This window comes from Amblyomma mixtum, chromosome 2, assembly GCF_055824585.1.
Source record: "Amblyomma mixtum isolate Tamu chromosome 2, ASM5582458v1, whole genome shotgun sequence".
NCBI lineage: Eukaryota > Metazoa > Arthropoda > Arachnida > Ixodida > Ixodidae > Amblyomma > Amblyomma mixtum.
Genome location: NC_143013.1, coordinates 313258727 through 313283697, shown reverse-complemented (window position 1 = coordinate 313283697; position 24971 = coordinate 313258727). Strand labels below are relative to the sequence as shown.

The following is a 24971-nucleotide window of genomic DNA, read 5'->3' as shown; positions in this document are numbered from 1 at the left end:
CAAGTCCATACTGTAGCACCCTCATGCGAATTCTAAAACGCCGGGTCTGACGGCGCGGAAAATCAGCAACTGCAAGCATTTTCTAAATTGATAACGCGCCTTCATTAACAGCTGAAACTAAAGCACATAAAAACCAAGATTGCCTCAGCAAAAAAAAAAAAAGGTGACAAGCGTGTATATTCAGCTGTAAGAGACACGCAGCAGGCAGCGGAAAGCAGGCTATGATGCTTTCTTATTTTTGTTTTCTTCACGAAGTTTTAGCACAACCGGTCGCTCGGCAACTCGTTACCGACCAGCTGGCCAGAGGGGCCAGGTGGGGGCGCGCACCTGCCTATGGGCTAGCGCACTAGAGCCCGGCTTACTACGCACCCCGCTGTGCTAAAATGCGTCGCGGGGAGCCCAGAAACAGTAAAACGGGACACATTACAAAAACGCTCCGTTCAGTTTTCCCGTAAACACCTAACTAGGCGCATTTCACGAAAACGGTTTGGATGCAATCATTGAGCAACTTGCTCCTGCAATCACGAATCAGCATTTTTTTTTTTCTTCTTGCATGTATGCGCTTGGGTTGAGGTTTTACTCCTTTTCTTACCATCTTGGTACGCTGGGTAAGTCGAGGAAAAAACACTAAGCGCGGGCGCTTATTTGAGAAACAAATTCATTTCGATTTTGCCAACTCAGGAACGGAAACTCCGCATCTGGGCTCCGTATTAGTACGGACCGACGGGGCATTGCTCAACGCGACGAGGATTTTGTTGGCTTCCGATCGAAGTGCGGCGGCCAAGCAAAAGCCCAGGCCTGACCGCGACCGGAACTCATCACGGCGCTCATACCAGCCCAACAAAAATTATTTTCGGGGTGCTTACCATTCGCATTGTAGCCTGCGGGAACGCGACGTGGTATAGGTTTGCAATAACTACCTATAACTAGTATCTTTTTGTTGGTTTGAGGTAACGCAGTGCATTCCAAGGAAAGAAAGCAAGGCCTGTAGATGAGATAAAAAGTTTGCGAAAACAGGGTGGCTGCATTTGTGGCAGGACAGGGTTAACACTGGGGATAATGGTAGATGCAGTCGTCCTGCTGTGGACGTGACGGGGCTGATGATCACAGCGCCGTTCCTGGCATACTACGTTGCTCTGAACAAAAATATATTGCACATGCCGGCTTACACACATCGTACGCTACGCCCACCTTTACTTTCTCCCCCCTTATGCCATACCCCGTCACCCTCCCCTAGCGTGAAGGGCAGCACGCCGTGGTGTTTCGGCCGACGACTCCACCCTTCCTCACATCAAAGCTTGCTCTCTCTCTCCCGGCCTGACTCAGCCACACGGCGTTGCTGCGAACGGAGGCCATGCAGTAGTAAAGGCGAGCTGCTTGAGACTGACTCAACGACATTGCGGCGTGCTGAACGGAGGCTCTATACTCACACATGGCTGCCCGGGCCTGACTCACCTCAGAAACAAAGACATGCGACTCACGACGAGCTTCTTCGGCCACCGGCTCTCGAGAGTGGCAGAAACGCGAAAAGCGACGAGGAGAAGAAACGACGCGACCGGACGATATCCGGGCCAAAAGCATTCGCGACCACCGCACGGAGCCGGCTGTCTGGCGGGAGCGGCGGCGGTGGGGGGGACTGTGCCGCTATCGCTCTCGGGGCGTTTCTGCGGCCGGCACGGCCAGCGAGCTCGCCCTACATGCGGAGCCCGGTCGCATTAGCCGATTAGTGGCTCGCCGCTAAAGTAATCCCGGGCTGTAATTCACGCGCCCAGCACGAGTGTCCTTCGGCGGACACAAAAGAGACGTACGCCTTGTGTAGTACGCGCTGGGCCAGTTTGGCGCACTTGGCGACTCCACAGAGCGAAAGGGCAGAGGGCGACGGGACGGACGAACTCTGGCATCCGTCTACTCGTCTATTATATACCCCCTGCATTTGTCTAACAAAATATATTACAGCGAATGCAATTGTAACACTACCAAGCGATATAATGGAGAGACGTCACATTCAAATGAAACATTGCAATCGCTCATTTTTAGGATAGGAATAGCAGCACGCTAGGAACGATCATCAGAAAGCTACACGTTTCGAATTTCAGCCCTTAGTAAAAAAGACACAATCCATGAGGCAAAACCAAGAGAACACTTCTCCTATGTGAAGTTCGGCCGTACGGCGACGGGAGGAGGGTGCACCAATATACGAAAAGCCGCCGCGGTGGCTCAGTGGCTATGGTGCTCGGCTGCTGACCCAAAAGACGCGGGTTCGATCCCGGCCGCGGCGGCTGGAATTTCTTTGGAGGAGAAATTCTAGAGGCCCGTGTACTGTACGATGCCAGTGCACGTTAAAGAACCCCAGGTGGTCGAAATTTCCGGAGCCCTCCACTACGGCGTCTCTCATAGCCTTAGTCGCTTTGGGACGTTAAACCCCATAAACCAACTGTCGTGTCCGGTCGCTGTGTTGAATGCAGCGAAAGACGCACACGGTACTTTTAGACTTCGTTTATTTAAAGCTGAAGAGGGTGCGACCAGCGTCGACCGAGGCAGCAGCCGAACTGGCCGCCCGAAGAAAGGAGGGAGCTGAGAAGCGTCCACGGGAGGGAGTGGCTTCCCAGAACAGGAGGAGGGTGCGGGGGGCATCTGGTGACAGCGTGCGACGAGGGGCAACTGTCGTGGTCGTTAGGAGGAGGATTGAGTGGTCGTTAGGAGGGGAATGCGAGTGGTCGTTAGGAGGGGGCGCACACACACAAAAGCAATAAGGGGACACAACACTTCCTTCCCCCTTAGAAAGTTGCCTGGTATCGTGCAGGGGGTCGGCGCTCACGCGTGGAGGCGCGCTGGCTTTGTGCGCTCGGGGGAGAAACACTTGTAGGCTGGCTGTTGTTCGCTGTGTCTCCTGGGTCTGTCCTGGGCGAAGTCTCTTCTTCCGGGAAGAGGTGCCAGGCTATGTGGGAAAATGGTGCACGTGTTCTCTCCGCTGGCGGACAGCTCTCAGACGGCGTCGTAAATCTACGCAGCTGCTTGAGATGTCGGCGTGCTACTGTGCCATGTATGTTGACGAGCCAAGAGCGCAGGCCTATGCGTCTGACAATTGTAGCTTCCTCCCAGCGTGGCTTTTTCAGAAACTGTCGGGCGAGGACGCGCTGCCCCTCATTAAGCGTGCCGCAGCGCGGAATTGCTTTTTCTTCCCGGAACGTCTCTGCCTTTGGCTCGGGGAGGATGGCTGTGAGCTGGGTTCGCATTTCACGCTCGAACATCATTTTCGAGGGGGTCTCGCCTGTTGTGCTCTGAACCGTCGTGTGCTGCTTGAAGAGAAAGCGCGCAAGGCGGCGCTGCAGCGAGCCTGTCTGATCTCTTTCAAGGGCGCGTTTTAGCTCGGCTACGTAGCGCTCGGCTTGTCCGTTTGTCGCTGGGTGGTAGGGGGCCGATGTAACTGATGAGATCCCGTTGTCGCGATAAAACTTGAGGATCTCCGCAGACACAAACGGTGTTCCGTTGTCCGACACTACCTTGCGCGGCAGGCCGAACGTTGCAAATAGTGATCGGAGGTTGTCAATGACTGCTGCCGAAGTCGTCTGTCCCATTTGCCTTATCTCAAGCCACTTTGTGTAGGCATCCACGACCACAAGGAAAGTGCAGCCCTCAATTGGTCCTGCAAAATCAATGTGCAGTGTATGCCATGGTGTGTCTGGCTTTTCCCATTCTGGGACAGGAGCTTTCGGCGGGGCGCTCCGGCTGCTCTGGCAAGGCTTGCATTCTCGCACCACTGTTTCGATGTCGTTGTCAATGCCAGGCCACCACATGTAGCTTCTGGCACACTTTTTCATTGCAACGATGCCCCGATGTCCGGCGTGGATGAGAGACATAGCTTGTGCGCGTAGTTCTCTCGGCATCACAACTCGGGACCCAAATATGATGCAGCCGCGATGGGTGCTCAACTCTGTAGCTCGCCTGCGGTAAGCGTCGAAGTTGTCCCCTTTGAGTTTATGCACGTTGCCTTGTTGAACAGCTGTGTAAACTAGCCGGAGAGCTGCGCACTTCTGCGTAGATGCTGCAACTGTGCCTGCTGTAAGCGGAGGTTCTGGCAGTGCTTCGAACATCAGAACGTCTCCTGGTGGAAATGGTTCGTCAACAGTTGCGTCTAGTGGCAGACGGCTTAGCGCATCGGCGTTTTGATGTTTACCGCATATCATCACGCCTAGTGGAGAAAACCAGTTTCTCCCTAGAAGGCTTGATCCTGTGCCCTTCACAACAAGCAGAGGTAGCGTATGGGTCTGGCCGTTGTAGTTAACCTGCACGTTGGCAGAGCCCAATAGTGGCAGATTCTGTCCTGACCACGTTCGCAGGTGCGTGTCGTCTTGTTGCAGGGCGGGTGCGTCAGATGGCCATGAAGTTCGGAACGTGTCCTCACTGATCAGAGTACAGGCTGCGCCGGAGTCCACCTCGAACTTAATCAGCTGGTGATGTACGCTTACTTCTGTAAAAATCTTCGGTCGCGTGCCGAGATTCATGGTGTTCAGGTCGTACAACACAGATGGTGTTGCTGATGTTGTTCCATGGAGATCAGATAGCGGCGTATTCTCTGAGGCGTTGACGCTGTGATTAGGCTGGGAAGGTGACTTTATCTTGGCAAGTCTCCGTTTCGTAATGCATGCTCTTTCGATATGCCCTCGCTTGTGGCAAAAATTACACGTGGCTGACTGGAATCGACATCCCTGGGGGTTGTGTTGGTCGTCACACCGCCAGCAGCGTTGTGCCTTTTTGACCGATTTTACAACAACAGAAGGCTTGCGCACCTGGTTGCTTGTCTGGTGTACCGGCTCGGTGTTCCGGCGAATCCCTCTCTGCTGGTGACCGGCGCTCTCCGCTCGAACGGCGATGTCGTAAGCTTTGCTGAATGTGAGGTCCTTCTCAGCGAACAGGCGCTGCTGCAGTGACTCGTCACTCAGTCCGCACACAAATCTGTCGCGTAACATCACGTCCAAGGGAAGCATGGTGGTGTTAGCAGAAGAAGCTGCGTCTCCCTCCTGCCCGGTAGCTGTTGTCGACAGCGTTCCAAAATTGCAGTCGGCAGCGAGCTTCTTGAGCGCGGCTACGTAGGCGCTCACAGTTTCTCCTCCCAGTTGATCTCGTCGTTGGAAGCGAGCCCGGCTGTAGACCTCGGATGGCCTTGGGTCGTAGTGCTTTTGCAGCGCTTTTACGATGTCGTCGTAAGACACTGCCGCTGGTGTGCTTGGCTGAATAAGGGCGCAGACAGTATCGTAGGTCTGCTCCCCGCACAGCGTCAGCAGGTCGGCCCTCTTCAAGGCTGGGTCTGTGATGTTGTTAGCTTCAAAGTAGAACTGAAGGCGTCCAACCCACGATGACCACGATGAGCCGTTGAACTCTGGTATCTGATTGGGAAACCCTCGCGTAGCCATGGCTTGTCAATAGCGTTGCGTAGCGCGGGTCGAATCCACTTTCTCGTCGCCACTGTCGTGTCCGGTCGCTGTGTTGAATGCAGCGAAAGACGCACACGGTACTTTTAGACTTCGTTTATTTAAAGCTGAAGAGGGTGCGACCAGCGTCGACCGAGGCAGCAGCCGAACTGGCCGCCCGAAGAAAGGAGGGAGCTGAGAAGCGTCCACGGGAGGGAGTGGCTTCCCAGAACAGGAGGAGGGTGCGGGGGGCATCTGGTGACAGCGTGCGACGAGGGGCAACTGTCGTGGTCGTTAGGAGGAGGATTGAGTGGTCGTTAGGAGGGGAATGCGAGTGGTCGTTAGGAGGGGGCGCACACACACAAAAGCAATAAGGGGACACAACACCAACCAACCAATATACGAAAAAGAGAAGGGAAAAGGATATGCAAGGAGAGGGAAACACCGGTGTTACAGCATCTCACCTCCACAGAAATGAAGCCAGAAACGCAGCGTGCGACATCGTGCCCAAGAGTGGAACACAGAACTGTCCAGCCACTGAGGTGGGTGAGAACTCGGGGGCCCGTATACGGAATCGGTGCCGCTCATCAATCGCGGGAGCGTTTCGAAATCGGAAACTGACAGGCCATTGAACGAGCCTTAGTGGACAAAGTTCAATGAATGATAGCGTACAAATGATTTCGTTATGCGACTTCCCGCGCGCTATTGATTAGCTGTCAAGCAGGCGAACACATTTTCCCGTCGGGATAGCAAGAAATCTCCGCCAGTTCCACACATGTCATCAAAGGCTTCGCGCTGCTCATGACAAATTCGACTGAATATTTGTGTTTTTTTTCTTTACTCGTGTACTGATACATAGTGAAAACAGCGCGGGAAAACGAGACGAACGAAGAAGGACACAATACAAGCGCTGACTCGCAACTGATTTTTTATTCAAAAACGTTCTTTAAATTCTTTCCTATCCAGGAAAACACCAAAAGTAAAGGACGACAACCAAAGCTACTGATCGTACATGACGGCGTAGGCCAGACGGGGTGATGCATAAATGATCGTTTGAGTGAACATTACAATTGCCGCTCCAGTGGTTCTTCATGCAATCTTGCCCGTCATTGAAAGAAAGGTACATGCACTCCTGTTTTCTCCAACACCGTCATCCTCGCCAAACATAAAGATAGGTTAACACGTGAAGTCATTCCCGCACCAACGATCCCTCTATCGCTGTTCTCTTGTTTATCAGGAAAAGAGATCTGTCTCACGCGCATGAGCCACGGCGTTGATGTGTGTGTCTTGTCACCGTCACGTATGATCCGTAGTTTTGGTTGTCTTCCTTTACTTTTGGTGTTTTCCTGGATAGGAAAGCATTTAAAGAACGCTTTCTTCGAATAAAAATCAGTTGCGAGTTAACGCTTGTATTGTGTCTTTCTTCGTTAGTCTCGTTTTCCCGTGCTCTTTTCACTATGAATTAATATCAACTCGCCCAAATCGCAGCTTTAATTAATGGACTGATACACATCGCATTAAAATTATGTAGCGCAATGTCGAGGCCGGTTTTCATGCTTTTTCCTTGTACCTACCAAACGGTTTTGCTTCTTCGATACCTTGTTTACACTACGCATAAATACCCCCGAAAGCAGATTATCGGACAGCCGTCGCGGAGCTCAGTTGGTAGAGCACCGCGGACGCGAAATTCGCATCCCACAGGCGGCATGCGGTTGTTTTTTCTTATACTTTCTAATCATATTACATTATTAATCTCACACTTCTGTACACCAAAAATTAAAAAAAAAAACATCCCCTCTGCTCCTTGGTTTCGGTGACTGCTTCCTTCATGTATTGTAGCTGGCTCACGGGAAGCTTCGTTTCTCGATGTTCTCTGCAACTGTGTGCCTATGGAGGCCATAGTTTAGCTGTTTTCACAAGTTTTTGTCATGGAAGTTATACTTTGTCAAGTCAGTTTTAGTATACAAGTTTCTTGCTCTCTGGCTTACCTCCTTCATACATCACCAGTAGGAGAAGTTTTGAACAACTCTCACTTGGAGTTAAAACAATACCAGCCGCGTTCCTGAGATGATGTGCTAAGTTATTCCGAAATAAAAGCCGAGTGCTCCAAAGGTTCTACCAGTTCTACATGCTCGGGTCTACACGGTACAGGCGCGCGCGCCGTCAGGCGCCGGTTTCATCCGACATGCCACAAGAATGCGACACCTGCGAGGAGCAGACCGGAAAGTGCGGTAAGACGACGCGAAAGCGAAATGAACGGCGACACAAAAGGCGGTCGCCCTCTCCCCGACCGATCGGATGGTGTTTGCCCCGACAGCAAAGGCTCCGATGCGACGAGGATGAGGCGTCGAGTAACGCCCCGACGAGATGGCGAAAACACAGGCGCCCCTCAGCATCGGCCCCTCGCATCACTCCCAAAACACTTCGCACACATGCGGCGGGACGCGATATAAATCAAGAAAATTAATTAAGTCACTACCTTTAGCAAAGAAGCGAATCACTCGCAAAGAAAGTTTCTCCCAAACGGTAGCAGATTTTTGCTTGTCTGCTTGTTTACAAGCAGCAAGTTCTGCTGTATTCTCAATGTGGCGAAGTTTGCCGCCTGCAAAAAGCGAGGAGGAGGCAGCCGTGAATTTTTTTTTTTTTTAATTGAGCCTAGGCGCAGGATTCTCTCCCTTGAAATGCTCGTCACATCTCACGGAAGTTTAAGGAGCGGCAAAACATCGCTAAGCTGCGGCAAACACAAAATCGACGCTGAAGGAAACGAACAGTTGAAAAGAGCGCTGGCGAGTTATGCGCGATACCACTCGCGAATGAACAGCAATATGCGCTATTCGCAGCGTTCTTTCACGCAGTAATTACAGAGTGAAGCGGACAGGTCGTGCTAATCACCCTGTCAGACAGAAAAATATAAGTTTACCACATATGTGAGAGGAAGCACTAATAAACAAAGGCTGGAAGCCACCAGTTCTTGTTGAGAGACCAAACTGGTCACACAGCTCGCGGATGTGTCTCATATGCCCCGCGAACTCGAAGAACTGCTTCCCGACGGTAACTTGTTCGTCTGCCAAGCACAACAAGGGCGCATACCATCACCAAAACAAAGTAATATAACGAGAAAAACTAAATTAAATAACCAACCAATGCGCTTCCTAGAATGAGACGGCGTTGAAACACAGCTAAAACGTGACTGTCGCGGCGATGGTATGTCTCTCGGACCGGACAAACTCACTGGCGCGAGCAGGGAGCAAAAAGAAAGACAGACGGACCGCGGACAGACAGTTTGGGACAACTTACTTTGCAAGTGTCACGCAGGCCGGATATCCATGTAGGAAGAACAAGGAAGGGCGCAGTAACGTGCAAAGTGTCGCTAAAACGTCTCCTAACTGTGAGTCATGCCCCTAAGTACTCTTTGTATGTGTACGCACAACAGCCGCCGCGACAAAAAACATAAGTGCAAGCACCCGCCGCTCGCTCAACCGCACAAGCTTCATGCCAAATACAGGAAGTTGCGTTTGAGAACTTCCGCTCTCATGACGTATTCACAGTGTAGCCAAGCCAAAACTTTAATCAAAAGCAGTTTCGCTTTCGGTTTCACACGAGAACAAAAAGGGTTGTGATATTTATAATATTTATATGCTGTACCACTTCATCTTGCTTGAACAACTAGCAGTTTGTTATTTTTATGTAAAATTCAGCTGAAGACGCTCGGGTTGTTTCTCGACGACGACTTGTTGGCGCGTAGGAGGCGCAAGCAGCTGCCGCGACGCATCAATCATGGCGCTTAGCACGAATGGGAGGATCAGCCTTTACTGCTTTTGCTTAGCGGCCAGCGTCATACTTATTTCCTTCATTGGATCGTTTGGTCAGCTGCTTTATTATGTCGTCGAAGATTACTGGCTTTTGCTGGCGACGGTGTACTCAATTTGCATTCATGGTGTCCTTTTCATATTTTATAAGCCGCGTGGAAACGCGTACAAGGTATGTTGGGTGTCAGCGTACTACTTAATTCTCGATCAATAGTCTGGCGCTACGTATGACTGTAGTGCTTTTTTTTTATGTACAATGTACCGTTATAGCCACTGTTGCAGCCAGCTGAATTCTGAAAATAAAGTTTGTTTTAACTTGCGAGGCCGATCGATCCGTTTCGCAGCTACAATAGCCGAAGCAGTACATTGTAGTGGTGTTTGAAGAAGTCATGGGGGAAAGTGATTTTAATTTTTGCGGTAGTAAAAGAGTAGATTGTCAACTTACGATGAGTACTCTGTACGTTGTTTCTTAAGATCTTCAAATGTCGTGGCTGTTGCTGACAAAACCACGAAATGTTTTCAATGTAAAGATAGGCACTATGTAGTTCTGCTTGGCCTCTGAAGTAAAAACGCAGGTACCTTCGTCCAGCAAGTCTTTCGACGCGTGACCTTTTAGTGCAATTTTTTTTTTATTAGCACACTTTGAGAAATCACTGAATTGAGTGCCTGGTTTCTTACAACGTTCTTGCTCCTCTTTGAAAGGTCGTGTGGCGGGCTGCATTGCTTGGCACAGGAACTGGTCTTGGCATCCTCACGATACTTCATGGACCCGACTCGTGGCTGGTGTTCGGCTGGTACCTAGCGTTGCTCAGCGTCTTCCACTTTTCCGAGTACTTCGTGACAGCTGTCACGAACCCCAAGTCATTAACGCTGGACTCGTTCCTGCTGAACCACAGTCGGGAATATGGCGTGGCAGCTGCGTGCAGCTGGTTGGAATTCCTCATTGAAAGAAGTCTTGTTCCTGGTAGGTACATGCAATCTTTGTCTTGCTTCAGGTGTATAGATTCTCCAGAGTGTATACTGGTTGTCACAAATTGCCCTACATGCTTTGTCAAGCAAGGTGGCACATGTATATCTCTAGTGCGAAATTCTCCAAAAGCTCAAGTTCTTTCACTGTTGTTAACAAGTTAGAAAGGTTTCTAAAACAGGTTGCCCCCTACAGGCTGCAAAGGCTACTGTCAACATTGTGAAGAGAGTTGCCCATTGCTTTGAGCTTACTGTACTCGCTTGGAAAAATTTAGGCTCTTTTGTTTTATTGTATGTGCACATAGGCATGAGATGTCTTGCTTAATTAAGCGTTGATATTTCATGCATCAGACCTAAGCTGACTTGCCTACATTTCATTTGGAAGGAAGTCAGCATTTAGCTAGCCTGCCTCTTTGTGAAAGCAAGTAAGTTGGTAGTGAACATGTGAGTTAAAATTGTTACTGTGGCAGGAGCAGGGTGTGCAGGAAAAATTATGCCTAGTCATGTCACAGAAAGCTGGAAGACTGGCACAAAAGAATGACTAGACAGACAAGGCATTCGCTCAGAGCGAATTTCATCTGCCTAATCATTCTTTTGTGTCTGTCTTCATCTAACCAGTCTGGCATGGCTTTTCTGCATAATGAACAACCATTTAGCCCCCTGCCCTGCTAGCAGAGTCGTGGGCAACTTTTGAAGGGGATGGTTTAGGGGGCCGCCCTTTTTGCCTCTTGCATTTCTTGAACTTTTTTCATCAGAAAAATCGGGGCCAGTGAGTTTTTCCCATGAGAAATTTCACACTCATTGAGACAGTGACAACGCTGTCTGCATGGAGTGAAAAGCCAGGCAGCACTCCTTGTGTCCTCGACTCATTGCACATATAAAAAATTACCGACGATTACGTTACTTCCTAATGCGAAATTTGAGCGCAGCAAATAAGCTGTTTCACCTTTTCGATAGTGAGTCAACCCCAGCTGCGGAGTTGGTTTCAGGGACAACGCCGCCGATGCCGACACAAACAATATGATACCCTCGCTTCCGCAGCGCTAAGAACCAGGTCTAGCCGTGGGAAGGTGGTCACGTATTCGTCGACGTGCCGGGGCCTACGTGAAATAACCGGCGCGTCGGCAACTGAAGAGCACCCTATCCGCCACACAAGAACACGGGGGGGGGGGGGGGGGACCCTTTCCTCCTCTTTCTGCATGGCGGCGACGGTGTTCTATGCAGTCACGTTATCTTGACTCTCTAGCGGCGTCAGCAGCATCCAGCGGTATCAGTCGGTCGTTATCAGTCGGTCGTTACTAGCGCTGGGGGGATGAAAGGGGGGCGGAGCTGGTTACGAGGCCGACGACGACGCGAAACCCAGGAACGGACGCCAAAGAGCTGCGCTCTAAAACTTTGTTACTGAATACTATGCTCACACTTCAGCTTTTCTGAGTATATAAAAATGACAGCCACTGCACAGAATCAGATAAAACTAAGCTTACTTAAAGAGGATGAATTAAAACCGGTGGTAATATAGAAGTGGTCATATAGACGTCCAATAGAAATCAAGAAATTTTTTACTGCTCTAAATTTAAGAGCATTGAGCCCAAGTATTGCAAAATATCTGCTTGAAAAATTAACCTTTCACAGCTGCATTGAATGTTATAGCATCAATATACCACCTTACACTGTGTGTGAATCTATTACTTTGTTATTGCCAATAGCCCATGGACACTGCCATACCATGTGTTACTTAAAGAAGGTGAATTAAAACCGGTGGTGATATATGAGTGGTCATGTAGATGTCATATAGAAATCGAGAAATTTTTTATTGCTCTAAAATTAAGAGCATTGAGCCCAAGCATTGCAAAATATCTGCTTGAAAAATTAACCTTTCACAGCAGCATTTAATGTTATCGCATTGATATACCACCTCACATTGTGTGTGAATCTATTAGTACTTTGTTATTGCCAATAGCCCATGGACACTGCCAAACCATGTCAAGCAGCCACCGCAGTGGCTCAGTGGTTATGGCGCTTGGCTGCTGGCCCGAAAGACACGAGTTCCATCCTGGCCGCGGTGGTCGAATTTTTATGGAGGCAAAATTCTAGAGGCCCATGTACTGTATGATGTCAGTGCACGTTAAAGAACCCCAGGTGGTCACAATTTCCGGAGCCCTTCTCTACGGCATTCCTCATAGACTCAGTCACTTTGGGACGTTAAACCCCCATAAACTAAACCAAACAATGTCAAGTGTAAATAAGAGAGATTTTTTTGTTTAGGTGTGCCAGCAAAGGAGTTTGTTCAGAGCTGTAACAATCACAATTTGAATGAATTTTAGTGGTTTTACCAGTTCAAATAAGCTAAAATCATGCTTGTATCAGTTGCTTAATATGTAATGGCTGGCTAGTTGCGTTAGTTGCTTTAAGTGCCGAAGTATTTGGGCACACTGCAGTGAGATCCTTAAGGCGTAAAAGAGTGGGTCGAGAAACATTGGAGATGATGACATGTGGCTGCATGTTTTTGCTGCATAAAGGAGGATAGAATTGTCTTGGGTAATTGGAGGCCTAATTAAGTGCCAAGAGCAAAGTTCTCGGTTTTAATTGCTAGAAAAGAGGAACATACCCGTGCTGCTGCAAAGACTACATTGAGGAAAGAAGCCCTTTGTGCTGGCTCAGTATATGCCGCACTGCACCGGTCCAGCTCATCAGTGTCCCTATCTGGCTTTGGGCATTTCAAAAAGAATAAATGCACTATGTGCAAGTTAGGCTCATAATCAGGTTCTGGTATGATCGTGATTAAGGAACTGGAAGTTTGCCCTTCTCTGTCAAGTTTGCCAGTGCGCATTTGCCATCTGTTTCTGTGTCTTCCATTGTAATTTGCACTGAGGAACTTGAACAACAACCAGTGTAGTTTCAATTCATTTACATTTGCGTCATTTTGTATACTCACTTTAGGCATTTTTTATGGCAGTGAATTGACAAAATTGTTTCTTTGTGTTGTTTGCAATCGATCTTCTGTACCAGGTCTGAAGCAGGTGTGGTGGGTTAGCTGTTTGGGTCTCCTCATGTGCCTGGCTGGCGAAGGACTGCGTAAGGCAGCCATGCTCACAGCAGGCACCAATTTCAACCACATCATTCAGAACCACCGAGAGCAGGGGCATGTGCTGGTCACTCACGGTGTTTACGCCATCTGCCGGCACCCGTCCTACGTTGGCTGGTTCCTGTGGTCCGTTGGCACGCAGGTCTGTCCTGTTATCCTTTCACGTCTGTTTGTCTCTTAACATACACTGCACCACTCAGTGCATTGCTTTGCTGTTGGGCCCCTGGAGGTGGCGGGTTCTCCACCCAGGTGATGACATTTTTGTGGGACAGACAGAGAGCCTGTGAATGAATTTGGTTTTCAGATGGCTTGCTGTCAGTGCTTGTAAAGAACCTGGTATATATTGGCTGATGCGGAACTTGCGTGATGTTGCCATTTAGCCTGTGTATGGTTCACATATTTCAATAAAGTTTGATTTAAGGATGGTTCCTTTTAATTTTTTTCTCGGGTGCCATTTTCTCTACGCACCCTTTCTTGTAAAAGTCACTGCGGTCGCATGACTGCTCCTGTAATGCTTGGCTAGACTGACGGGCCTTTGTGGCTGCAACATTTAATCTCTTCTTTTTTGATGCAACAGGTTGTCCTGGTCAACCCAATCTGTATCGTCGCCTATGCTATAGCTTCGTGGAAGTTCTTCAGGACGAGGGTCGAAGAAGAAGAAATCACGCTGCTAACCTTCTTTGGAGAAGATTATGTGCAATACCAGAAGCGGACTTGCACTGGTCTCCCTTTCATCTATGGATTTCGTGCTGAAGTTTGAAGTTCCTTGGGATTGGTGATTGTGCTTGGAAATTGTGCAAGCTTATTTAAGTGTTGTGAGGAGATTGTGTTTCTCAACACTGTCTTCTGTGCATGAGCTGACTTATGTGTTCCAGCTTGTTGCTTCTGTGCAGCAACCCTCCATTTTGTTGCTCATGTGCTCAGTACTTTTTGGTTTATGCTGCTCATGGAAGTTTTGTTTTCACTTGCTGTTTCCAGCTTTGAAAATTTTTGCTTTACCTTCTTGCACGGAAGTCAGATAGCACACTGGTACAATGTAGGTGGTACGGTGTGACAATCTCGGTGTTGTGCGAATGTTGCTTCATTTGTTTTATGCTGTACTAGTACTTACTTGAAAGTCAGGGTGGTGTTTACAAGAAGAAATGTGATGAGTGTTTTCACAAGGAAGGATTGTGTGCTGCACAAACCTTTCTTGTACTTGTTACTTCATGATGCAGGCAAAGGTTTCATTAAATGTGCCAATGTGCTTTGCCCTGCGGTCCATTGCAGCGATAGACAGTGTCACCTTGGAGGAGGCATTCTGTGCTTCATTTGAATGGTGGTGATGATAGATGTGTATGTGAGTTATGCTCCAAATGAATGGGCAGTGAACCAAACATACACACGTTCTAGCAAAGACACGTAGCATAATCATTCTCTTGAGCAAAACCTGTCCTTTCTGCATTCTTCTCAGCATTGTGAGGCCACCATAGACTGGTAGTAATATATGAACTCTTTGGGCAGTTCTTGTGCTTAGTAGAGTTCTGAAAATGTGTTCAAGCTTGGGTTCGCCAAGTGGCAGGCTGGAGTTGTCTTTTACATGTGCTTTGGTAAGCTGTAAAAACACTTCTTGCTGCTTGAGTGACCGAAGACTAGAAGTGGGAGTCAGCTGGCAGTATTTTTCTCTGGCATTTGCCAATTACGCGCATGGAAGAACCGAAGTCATTGGTTGATTCTAGTGCTCACAGTTTTTCTCGTTGGGTGCACATTATTATGGAATGTTTCAGGCAGTCAAGGGAATGATCGAAGAAGTCCGTAAATTAGTTATTTCCATTCCTCTTTCTGCTCTGCACCAATGCCATTAAAACATCATTTATTTTTAAGGTAAGGCAAGACCTATTTGGAAACAGCTCAATCAGAATAACAGCAAAAGTTTTGGCATGGAAGATAGTTCTTGCCACTTGCAGTAGCTAAACCTGCAGTAGCTAAACCTTTCAGTGACTATGTGCAAGTTTAGCTCATTATGTGCTTCCCTTTCTTCACCATTTATTGAACATCTGGTGTTTTCTCATGTTAATGTGCTGTCTTGTCCTCAGATGCTAGCAAACAAAAGTGTGTACAGTGTTAAAGCTAGCAGTGTTGGCAGGCAATTTTTAGATGTGAACTTTCTACAATATTTCAGGAGGGATCTCTCTGACTAGAGAACGTAGGTTAAAATGCATGCTGTCATCAATATGTGTAAATATTCATATTTATGAGAAGTGAAACTACAAGTGTTGCTGGAATATAGTTAATGGAGTAACTGTTCCATGTACTGTTCCAGGTACTGCAAATATCGCAACATCACGTGCTTTCCACGTCTGAAATGCCTGAACTTTATAATGCACAAGCTTGCGGAAATCACCAATTGAATTTAAATTTCTTAAATTATGTTTAAAACAATATATACACTTGTTATTATTTGTTATAGTCTTGTCTGAGCACTTGCAATTTTTCCTGAAATAGCCTGATGTCTTTGCTTGAGCACTACTCTGCTGTTTCAAAAGTGCTTTCCATGCTTTTCAGCTATTATTACACTGGGTTTAAATGCTCACTCACATTGTTCAGTGTTATTGCTCCGAGCCCCAATAAACAAATGAGTTGGACATTGTTGCTGTATCTGTGCCCTGGCAGCAGCCCTTCCAGGTTGTTTTGGCATTATTTAGCTTGCTATATGCAGCACAGGTTACAGCTTTTGGCTGTGAATAGATACTCTGCTTATGTGGCTTTACAGTCTCTAAGTTTGTGAGTTGCTGCTTGTGGAAAAAAATTTATTTCTGTGTGGCCGAGTAAAGCAAGTCAATGAAAAGTACTGAATCATGAGGGTACATGCGTGCTCCATTCACAGGAAATATATCAGTTGGCTGACGAACGAGGCAATGCAGAAAGATAATTTTTTCCACGAATCCGCATCCCGTAAACTTGTGTCCATCACTGTACATATCTGCACCTCTTCTGTGTCCACATCATTGCCCATCAAAGCCCTTTATCCCACTCCCCTTGCTTAGGAGGCGAGAGAACAGTGCCTCGGGACAATCTTGTGCCGTTCTTTATGAATAAATAATCTCCCTTTTCTTTGGCACTACATTTGTCTAACCAGGTGCCATTAATTATTCACTTGTCATCTGCTTGCAAGCAGTTACCCCTAAAGGAAGCTTTAGCTCACACTACTGTAATATGTAAGGAAGGAACCATTGCACCAGTTTGGATAAAATTTGTTGCAGATGGAAAGAAACTAAGTACAGCATGAAACACTGCCTGATCAGCAGCACATTTTGTGTGGCTTTCCATCTCGATAATGAGCATCTTTTCTCGCACCACGTAAAGAAAATAGCCATAACGCAGATGCTGTTGGAAGGTCACACCCATGAGTGTGATATGGAATGATTGACTATGGGTTCAGTATGGGAGCACTGGGCAATGATGGGGTGTAATGACATGATTTAACTAAATGCTGCATGTCCTACTAATTCTACTCCTCTGATAGCACTTGTTAAACTGACTGGTCTGCTCGCCACTGTAGCTTTTACTAAGATAGCAATATGAGTGGATGATTGGCACTTGCCGAAAATGTGAGCGTTGTCTATGTGAAGCGTCCACCCTCCAGAATAGCCACCAGCCCCCCTACCCTTAGCCTTCACAAAGACTTCATCCATTAGAAGCCCATGCAGCAGCGGAATGAAAAAGCTTCAGCGAAATCTAATTCAAAGATGCAGCAGAGGCCAGCTGCACTCCAGAAGCACCAACCCCCAACCAGTTCGCCATCCCACTGCGCTAGCTAGGGGGTCGCTCACCCTTCAGAAAAATTGTTGCTTGTGTGAAGCCTTGGCTTACAGTAAAATCATCAGCGCAGTCAACAAGGGTGAATCCAACTGTTATTGCAGCTGTCCTGCATCAGGTTGCATAACTGTCCTGTCAATTTCTTTTTCAGCATGTCCAACCACTTTCATGTCGATTGGTTCAAATATGCACTTCAGAAATACTTTGAGGAAGCATTTCAACGTCAATCACAAGAACAAAGTATAACTGCTCCTGTGAGAGTAAAGCGAGAATATGTGATGTAACTCAGACATAATGGGCACGTTTGTATACAGCATCGCTTAAAATGCAAAATAAAACAGCCATAGTTTTTGTTGAAACAGCCTACAGCAGCGAGCAGGCAATTAAGAACCCCAGGTGGTCGAAATTTCCGGAACCCTTCACTACGGCGTCCCTCATAGCCTGAGTCGCTTTGGGACGTTAAACCCCAATAGACCAACCAATTAAGCGCTCGCGCGTGAGTGTAACCCGCACGCCCACGCACTAGCTCTGTGAGGAAGAACGGTGAAGGCTTGTATCTGTAAAAATAAGAAAATAAAATATTTCATCTCTAGCCAAAACTTCCATTCGTCGTTCCCTGGCTGGCTGACCGCAGCAAAAGTGTGATGTCATATGCCACGTGTATTTGCTGCGTCTGTGTCGGCGCTTGGCGCAACGCACGTGGAATCCCCTTCTTTACGATGACCACCTCTTCTTTCAACCGAAACGGCTAGCTGATAACATCGGCTGAGTTCAACATCGGAAATTATTTGGCACCGTTTACTTGAATCGTTCCAGCGACCAAGTTAATTGGCAGTTACATAGGCATAAAAGGCGGGCAGCAGGGTGAAAGGGCGCCAACGGTAAATAGATATCTGCGTGGACCGGTCAAGACATGTGTTCCGTTTATCTCTCAACTTGTTGTGTTGCGATAAGGTGATGTGTTAATGTGACCGGACGCGACCAATTCTGCAGATGTGTTAATCGCTACATGGCTCAGTTACAGCCACTGTAGCTCAGTCCAGCGCTTCCTTAGAGGAGGCGCTGCACCTGTAGAGATAACGGGCAACGAAATATGGCGGGAGATTGCGCTCGGTCACACGGTGATAGGAAGAACGCATGCAAAAACACGACCGTTGTTCCATCACTAGAACCGCAGTTGCCTAACTACAGAGCATGGGTGAACACAATGGTGAGTACCGAGATATCATTGACAAAAAAATGCAGTTGGTGTGCCGCCGCTGCAGTCAACGGGCGTTCGAAATCAGCAGCGGCGAGGAGGGTTTGCACGCATCACAGGCGCGAAACGCAAAGCGAAACAAACCGGCCAACGGTTTGCGATGGTTGCAGTTTTTCTTTCTCTTCATTTTATTTTCCTCGAACACCCACACATGTGTTTTGGTGTCCGTTGCAATTAGCCGATGGAATAAGAGGAAGTACGCTCACGCGTGCTCATATATCTGTCCGCTGTTAGTGAGGCCAAGGACAAATCAACCAGATCTGTTTAGCGCCGAACGGGCCGTCATTTCTTCACGTCGCGCGATACTCTGCGGTACTTTGAGCGTGTTTTTTTAAACATTTGACTATGGGTACGTTTTAAAGCTTTGACAGTCGTTGCCGAGCACCGTGCAATATGGACGGCTCAAAACAACCTGCCGCATTCTTTTCTTACTTCCAGCCGACAAGGAAAAGGAGAAACTCATAAACATAGCCCAGGGTATGTGTGCCAAAGCGTACTGCAACTACAGCAAGGTTACTAACAATCGTCACTGGTGAGTGCTGTAGAGACAGTTTGTGTACTAAAGCTCTGCAAGTCCAGTAATGAAAAAGAATCGCGAGTAATTACCTTTTACTCGCTTACAAGCTTGTACACCACAAGCATCACGCATGTTTGACACTGATAGAATTTTGATCAAGTTGTCCAGGGAAACATTTGTCTTGGCCATCAAATTTTGTTATGTCAGCTAGACTGACAATGTACAGTTTCCTTAAGTGACACACATGTAAGTACGTGGCCCTACTTTTAATTCCTGTCATGCATGTCTATTACTCTGCACTGAAAACAATGTAATGATCATATGTCTGGTATTTGATCATATGTCTGGTATTTCATTTTGAGGTTTCATTTTGTTCATAATTCAAGGCAATAAGAATCAGGTTATACTTCCTGAGGTCAAAATTGGGTATAAATTGGGTTTTCAAAAAATCGTTTTATACATTTGGCTTTTTCATGTTTTTACCAACGAAAACAATCAGCGCTCACTTTGCTGACGAATATAAGCTGCTTCATGAACACTTATTATTTTCACCAGGAATCTATAAACCACAGGTTACACCAAAAAAAAAAAAAAGTCTACCAAATCAAATGATTCCTTTCTAATTTCCGGCAATTATTTTGTCGCATATTGCGATCGCCATGCGCCGCATCATGTCTGGCAGGACGTGCCGGCTTTTGTGTGTACACTGCGGAAGCAGTTTTAATGTCACAAAGGCCTTGGAACAGCCTTGGAGAACTTGATTCAGGGATGCATGTAAGGTGTCAGGCCAGTACTTTTTTGACCACTCGCTTCCGACAGGTACTTTGTAATAAAACTTATCATGAGGTGAAACCACGCCTTGGTTGACAGAAATTTAAGGAAGCTTAAAATAATCTGCAATTACCTGAAATCACTACGCTAAAATTTGTTCAAGACATCCACTAGTTTTTGTGCGATGCCTCAAGATTTTTTGCACTGGCAAGCTACATTTTCTTTGAAGCGTCCTTTGGAGTGGATATCAGGTTTAATTGTGTGACATCTGCTCAGGCTAAAAACTTTGGGTTTAAAAATAAAAGGGCCCTATGAATATGTTGTTCAAAGGAAGAACAAAGTGGTCCAGCACAAATACACACGCTGTTTCTCTTGTTGCATGTAGGATGCAACGTGGAGAACGCAAGTTATGGGCTGACCATATGTGCAGAAAGAACAGCAGTAGTGAAAGCAGTGTCCGAAGGTCACAGGTCCTTCAAAGCAATTGCAATTGCATCGTAAGTGCACTTCACTTGGCCCCATCACAGCCTAGTGTGCTACCTCAGCCTTGCGTGTCCACTAGATAGTGAGGCACACTGTTTTGCTATTATCGTGCTATTATCACCCATGAACACTGGTCTTGTGGCAGTAGCTTTATTTATGCTCGTGTGCAGAGCAGCTTGAAAGTATCAAAATCATACTGTACTTTGGATGAATGTTCCTGTTGCAAATTCCATTGGCCATGTGATACTGCTGTTGCCAGTGTGTTTTATATATAGTGTTGCATGCCAGGAACTTAAAGAACTTGGCTGACAAAAAAAAAAAAATATCACATATCAGAGCTTTTAACCGTAAGCTAGGAACTACTGTCTATAATTACATGAAATTACCGCTACAATCTTGCTGTTACTTAATACAGATTTACAAGCAGAGAAAAAAAAGCAGATTACTCAAGCAGCTTGTGTAACTAAAACCTAGCTTTCTCACATATTGCCATGACAAATTCTTGAAATGAGGAAATACCTTTTTTTTTTTTAATGTGAAGTCCTTTGCTTGTGCCTCATAATGCCTTTCGATCTAGGAACATGAATGACCTTACGATGCCTTGTGGAGCATGTCGGCAATTTATGGTTGAGGTGAGTAAGCCTCTGCGGCAAAATAGTTATGCACATTTAAAACATCAAATACTGGCTGCTTGTTTATCGTTTCCTTGTGCTTTATGGCTGAGTGTATTTAAAGTCATAGGGCATTAAGTAAAAGCATAAGTACCTGTTATTTGCACTAACTTATTAAGGCTTCAAAAATAAGTGGACAGCTCATAAGTAGGCAGATATAATTCATATAGGCTTTGGACTGTTTGATTTAAACCGAAAACAACTGATAACAGTATGCCAAAAGCAATTTTTGAAGTTCGGTTCTAATCAATAAAGGTCAGTATCCTTGACAGGTACACCGCATCTAGCTGGCTATTGAGTAAGCGTTTCACTAAGTAAAAGGAATGCCAGGGGCATAATAAAATTGTGTACTTGGATTAGGTAGTACAGTTGCATGTTTTAAGGTATTTCTTTGCTACCTTGCACACCTCTACAGACTGGGAAGGTCCATAAACCAAAAAATATAAAAACTGATCTCGATATAACTTATTGTGGGCTACAAACCTCTCAATAAGTAATGAGCCTCATTGTAACAGCTAAAACATTAACTATTTCATATCAGTTTATGGACGTGCTAGTTAACATGTCTTAGCCGTATTCTGATGCACACTACCACTGACACTGCTGTGGCGAAGAAAGCGCTCATCTAACTCAAAAAGCATATTTTTAAAAATTGCGAACAGCCTTAGGTGAAACGCCTTGTATAGGGTAGGTACACTGCAGCTGTTAAAACAGCATGGCCCCTTTCAAACGTGCCTCACGAAAGCTGCTCTATATTTGTTCTTGCTTTTCATAATGCAATTTCCAACCCAAATATATTCTTTATGTGTGTTTGGTGCATCATAGAGCCCTAATTGATTTTTCCTCATTGAACTCAATATAACTAATATTATCTTTTATTCAAAAAGCATTGTTTGCAAGGGGAACTAGATATGCTGAAGCCTAAAGCAAAACAGTGCCATGAAAGACAGAAAATGCAGACAGCAAGAGCAAAGCTTATTGTTAAGCCAGCAGATATACACAGAGAAACAGGCTGGCAGAAACAATCAAAATGGTACTTCAGAGGTCGTGGGTTCGGATCCCACTGGTGGCATATATATATTTTTTTTTCTGCTGCTTTCTTATCAATTATCTTGTGATTAAATATTTACACTATTAATCTCCAATTAATACCACAAATTGAAAAAAAAAAAAATCTCCTATGCTCCTTGCTTTTGGTGGCTGTTGGCTTGCGTCATGTACAAAATGGTCCTTTGGCAGCCATGTCATGATGCTAATGCAGTTCACTTCTGGATAACAAATAATTAATTGGAAAAACATGTCTCAGCATGTTATAACACGAACAAGGCAAAGTTTATAAATTTAACACCATGGTCCATCTGTAGAGGTGTGATAAGAGACACTGATATGTAATATGGCGTAACTGAGCGGCAATATAATGTCTCTACGCGACTACAGGGAGAGCGATAATGGAGTACTAGTCACACTTGCATGTTGGCTCTTATTATTGGCAGTTAAGTTAGCTGCAGTTTTGAAGGGCTTTTAGAGGACTGATTAGATAATCCTTTTGTGGTGGTCAAACAGGCATTGCCAGTTCTCACTTAAAACTAACTAATGTTAGATAAGGGAGCTTTTGAACAATTGGAGCTCCACTAAAGGGAATGTTAAGAGATACCTAGTACAGTGTGCATAATACCTTTGGCAATTAGTTTATCAGTATGAATGGGCCACAAAAGGTTCAGTGTCAAGTGGGAGCTCAAATGTGGTTAGGAAGATTCAGTCATTAAATAGATGTTTAAAAATGCATAATTGTGTCACTCTTAGTTATGTCATTAATTAACTAAAGCTTACAAGTACTCATGGTCAGTTGCCAAAATTAACTCCGAACACAAACGCAGTCAAGGACCTACACAAGTTGTCATTGCAAGCAAATTTCGCTTTCACAGTCTGTGAACAAGCTAACAGTTCACTTCCATTGGGTGGCCTCCGGTAACTTTTTCACAGCGTACCGGAGGCCATATTAAACAGCAGGGATGAATAGTTCGTTACAGTGAACTCTTCACCAACTGGCAAAGTTTATGGTCTATAGTATAGTTAGATTATCATTGGACACAGTTAGGTGAAGTGAACAAAAATGCATGTTAGCTGTTGATGGCCTGTCAAATGAAGGAAAAGTCAAACGTGATTTTAGTAGTGTTATTGGAGTTGGTTGACATATCTGCTTTTGGGAATCACACTAATTTCGTTTAAACCATTTATAAATATCGGGCCTCACGTGATTGGGGGATGGGATGGCATATTCTGAAGATGGAAACGAATGCTGATGACACGATGCACAAAATTTTAAGTGGGATAGCCATAAAAAAGTAAGCATTGTTATTTACTGCAACAAGTGCTGTCCTTTAAATCTGGTATTCTTTGTCAGTGATTACCAAATGCTGCCACATTTCAGGAACAATACATTATGCTTGTCTATTTGTTTGACTATTTGTTTTGAGCACAGCAAACAGCATTGGTTTTCTGCTATAGAATGCATTTCTTATGTGCTGCCCAGTATTCTTGAGAAAAAGAAAAAAAATCAACACATTGGAAGTGTAAGTGTAGGGTTTGCTTTCGGAGTCTTTTGTTTCAAGGTTCTGGGAAATACCATTGAGAGTTGCCACAGTGGTCTTAATTTAGGGCATCCGCATGGTATGAGTTATGCTAGAAAGCACTTGAGGGTATATAATTGACTTCCCCATTATTCTAGCCAGCTTAAGTGTTTTGGTTTGCAGCCACAGCTGCATCCTGGCTGTCTAGAGGGTTTACCTTTTTCTCTTGCTGGAAACCAGCAAAAGTATATGCCCGATAGAGAGGGCTGGCTGGTTGTCGCAGAGCTTGGGCATATGCAACAACTGTCTAGTCCAAGACATCGCAAGAAAACAGCGGTTGTTGACATTTAGATAATAAGAACCATGCAGGTAACTTACTCGGTGAAGCAGAGTAGTGAATGATCTTTTCTGGAGGAATGTCACGCCTAAAGGAGGCACTGCCAGCAGAAGCTTATACAGTTTTGTGCCTCATTAATATGGACAATTTGGTCCCCGCGCAATGCTGTCCATAAAGCGTGACGTCATTAGTAACAAATAAAAAAAAAATGCTCAGGAAAAAAAAAAATTTACGGTCCAGCAAGGTCTACTTATGTGCATAGTGTTGGGCACTGCAGTGGCAATTAGACAAAATCCTAGTCGCCATTATCTTTAAAACAGTTTGAGTGCATGAGATGCATGATGTCATACTATCTCCTAATACAACTGTTTACATCTGACCCAGTGGTACATATTCTTTCAGTCGGTAGACAGGTGGTAAATACAGCTTTCAACGTAGCATAAGCTTCAGAGAGGGTTTCCTTCACATCTATTCACACAATAAGGCAAATGGCAATGCACATGAGCAGGCACCTTGAAACTGTAAAGCTCGAAACCACAAGAAAAAAGCTATCACTTAGGCATTTGTAGTTTCCCACTGCGTCCCACTTGTGTTCTGCATTCAGAATGCAGGAAAGGAAAGATCTGGTTGAGGCAATCGAGATTTTGTTCTCATCGTTGTCCATGTTGAGCGACAAAAAATACACGGGCCCTAGTAGGCTCAGTGCATTTTCACCCTGTACATTGTCCAAAGAGCTAGCTTCCATATTAACAAGGCGTACCCACTTTAAAGAAGTTTGTTCCTTAGAAAAACTGTCCATATTTACGGGGCACAACTGTATTTGGCGCTTCTTGCCAAACAGCCCAATGAACATATTGCTCATGAGAGCTGCATGCCATGCAGTGTGCTGTGGCTAGCCTTTGTATACTACGTCAGATTCTAACCCCCCTTTCTTTTCGTTTTTGTCAAATTGCTTCCAGTTTGGCAAGAACTTAGTGGTGCATGCTGTTGCTGCTGATGGGCGGGTGTTGACGAAAAGGATTGACGAGCTGCTGCCCTTTTCGTTTGGTGCCGCTGATTTGCCTCCCAAGTGACGACACCAGTCCATTTAGTGACAACAACAGACATTTCGTCATTGCTGATGACCGAAAATAAACAGCATTTCCTGTGAATTCCTCACCTGTGCACATGAAGGCCGCTTTTCTTGACAACATTTTGCACCAGGCCACACTGCTTTTTGTGAGCACATGCTTGCTCCTTAAAACAACTCCCAATTACAGAGACCACACTTTTTTTAATGTATGGATTTCTACTTC

General features: G+C 45.9%; 3 protein-coding genes across 7 annotated transcripts in view; 2 read left to right on the top strand and 1 right to left on the bottom strand.

Annotated features, from left to right (window-relative positions):
- The window catches only part of Ack-like (activated Cdc42 kinase-like), a 79682-nt gene extending 70777 nt beyond the window's left edge, over positions 1–8905 (bottom strand). Inside the window, exon 1 of one of the 2 annotated variants that reach the window (XM_089575080.1) lies at positions 8709–8905. Coding sequence is in view for 1 of the 2 variants with exons in the window: in XM_089575079.1 (XP_089431205.1) it covers positions 1456–1472 (17 nt within the window). In the remaining variant the exon portion in view is untranslated. Of the gene's footprint in view, positions 1–1455; positions 1894–8708 lie in introns of those variants that run through there. The other variant, XM_089575079.1, reaches the window with a different exon arrangement.
- A 276-nt stretch (positions 8906–9181) lies between these two features.
- On the top strand, positions 9182–15895 carry Icmt (isoprenylcysteine carboxylmethyltransferase ste14). The gene is made up of 4 exons (XM_089575078.1): positions 9182–9392; positions 9923–10184; positions 13196–13413; positions 13849–15895. The coding sequence occupies exons 1-4, from the start codon at positions 9189–9191 to the stop codon at positions 14029–14031; spliced, it is 867 nt and encodes a 288-aa protein (XP_089431204.1). The 5' UTR covers positions 9182–9188; the 3' UTR covers positions 14032–15895.
- A 1842-nt stretch (positions 15896–17737) lies between these two features.
- LOC149365010 (cytidine deaminase-like) lies at positions 17738–24842 on the top strand. Of its 4 annotated transcripts, XM_089575077.1 has the most exons (5): positions 17738–18279; positions 18766–18852; positions 19965–20112; positions 20676–20730; positions 24636–24842. In XM_089575077.1, exons 1-5 carry the CDS (start codon positions 18264–18266, stop codon positions 24747–24749), a joined length of 420 nt encoding a protein of 139 aa, XP_089431203.1. In that variant the 5' UTR covers positions 17738–18263; the 3' UTR covers positions 24750–24842. The 4 variants fall into 4 exon arrangements, with proteins under 4 accessions (XP_089431203.1, XP_089431201.1, XP_089431200.1 ...); XM_089575075.1 differs by lacking the exon at positions 19965–20112 and having other exon boundaries at positions 18766–18859; XM_089575074.1 differs by lacking the exon at positions 20676–20730 and having other exon boundaries at positions 18766–18859; positions 20001–20112.
- Positions 24843–24971: the final 129 nt, after the last annotated feature.

Bases quoted from the DNA above. Each gene is read 5' to 3' on its own strand.
- Icmt (XM_089575078.1), top strand. From the start codon at position 9,189: ATGGCGCTTAGCACGAATGGGAGGATCAGCCTTTACTGCTTTTGCTTA. The intron at 9,393-9,922 runs GTATGTTGGGTG...CCTCTTTGAAAG, and splicing joins CGCGTGGAAACGCGTACAAG to GTCGTGTGGCGGGCTGCATT. The intron at 10,185-13,195 runs GTAGGTACATGC...CTTCTGTACCAG, and splicing joins TGAAAGAAGTCTTGTTCCTG to GTCTGAAGCAGGTGTGGTGG.
- LOC149365010 (XM_089575077.1), top strand. The intron at 18,853-19,964 runs GTCACTGGTGAG...AAAGTGGTCCAG, and splicing joins CAGCAAGGTTACTAACAATC to CACAAATACACACGCTGTTT. The intron at 20,731-24,635 runs GTGAGTAAGCCT...AATTGCTTCCAG, and splicing joins GTCGGCAATTTATGGTTGAG to TTTGGCAAGAACTTAGTGGT.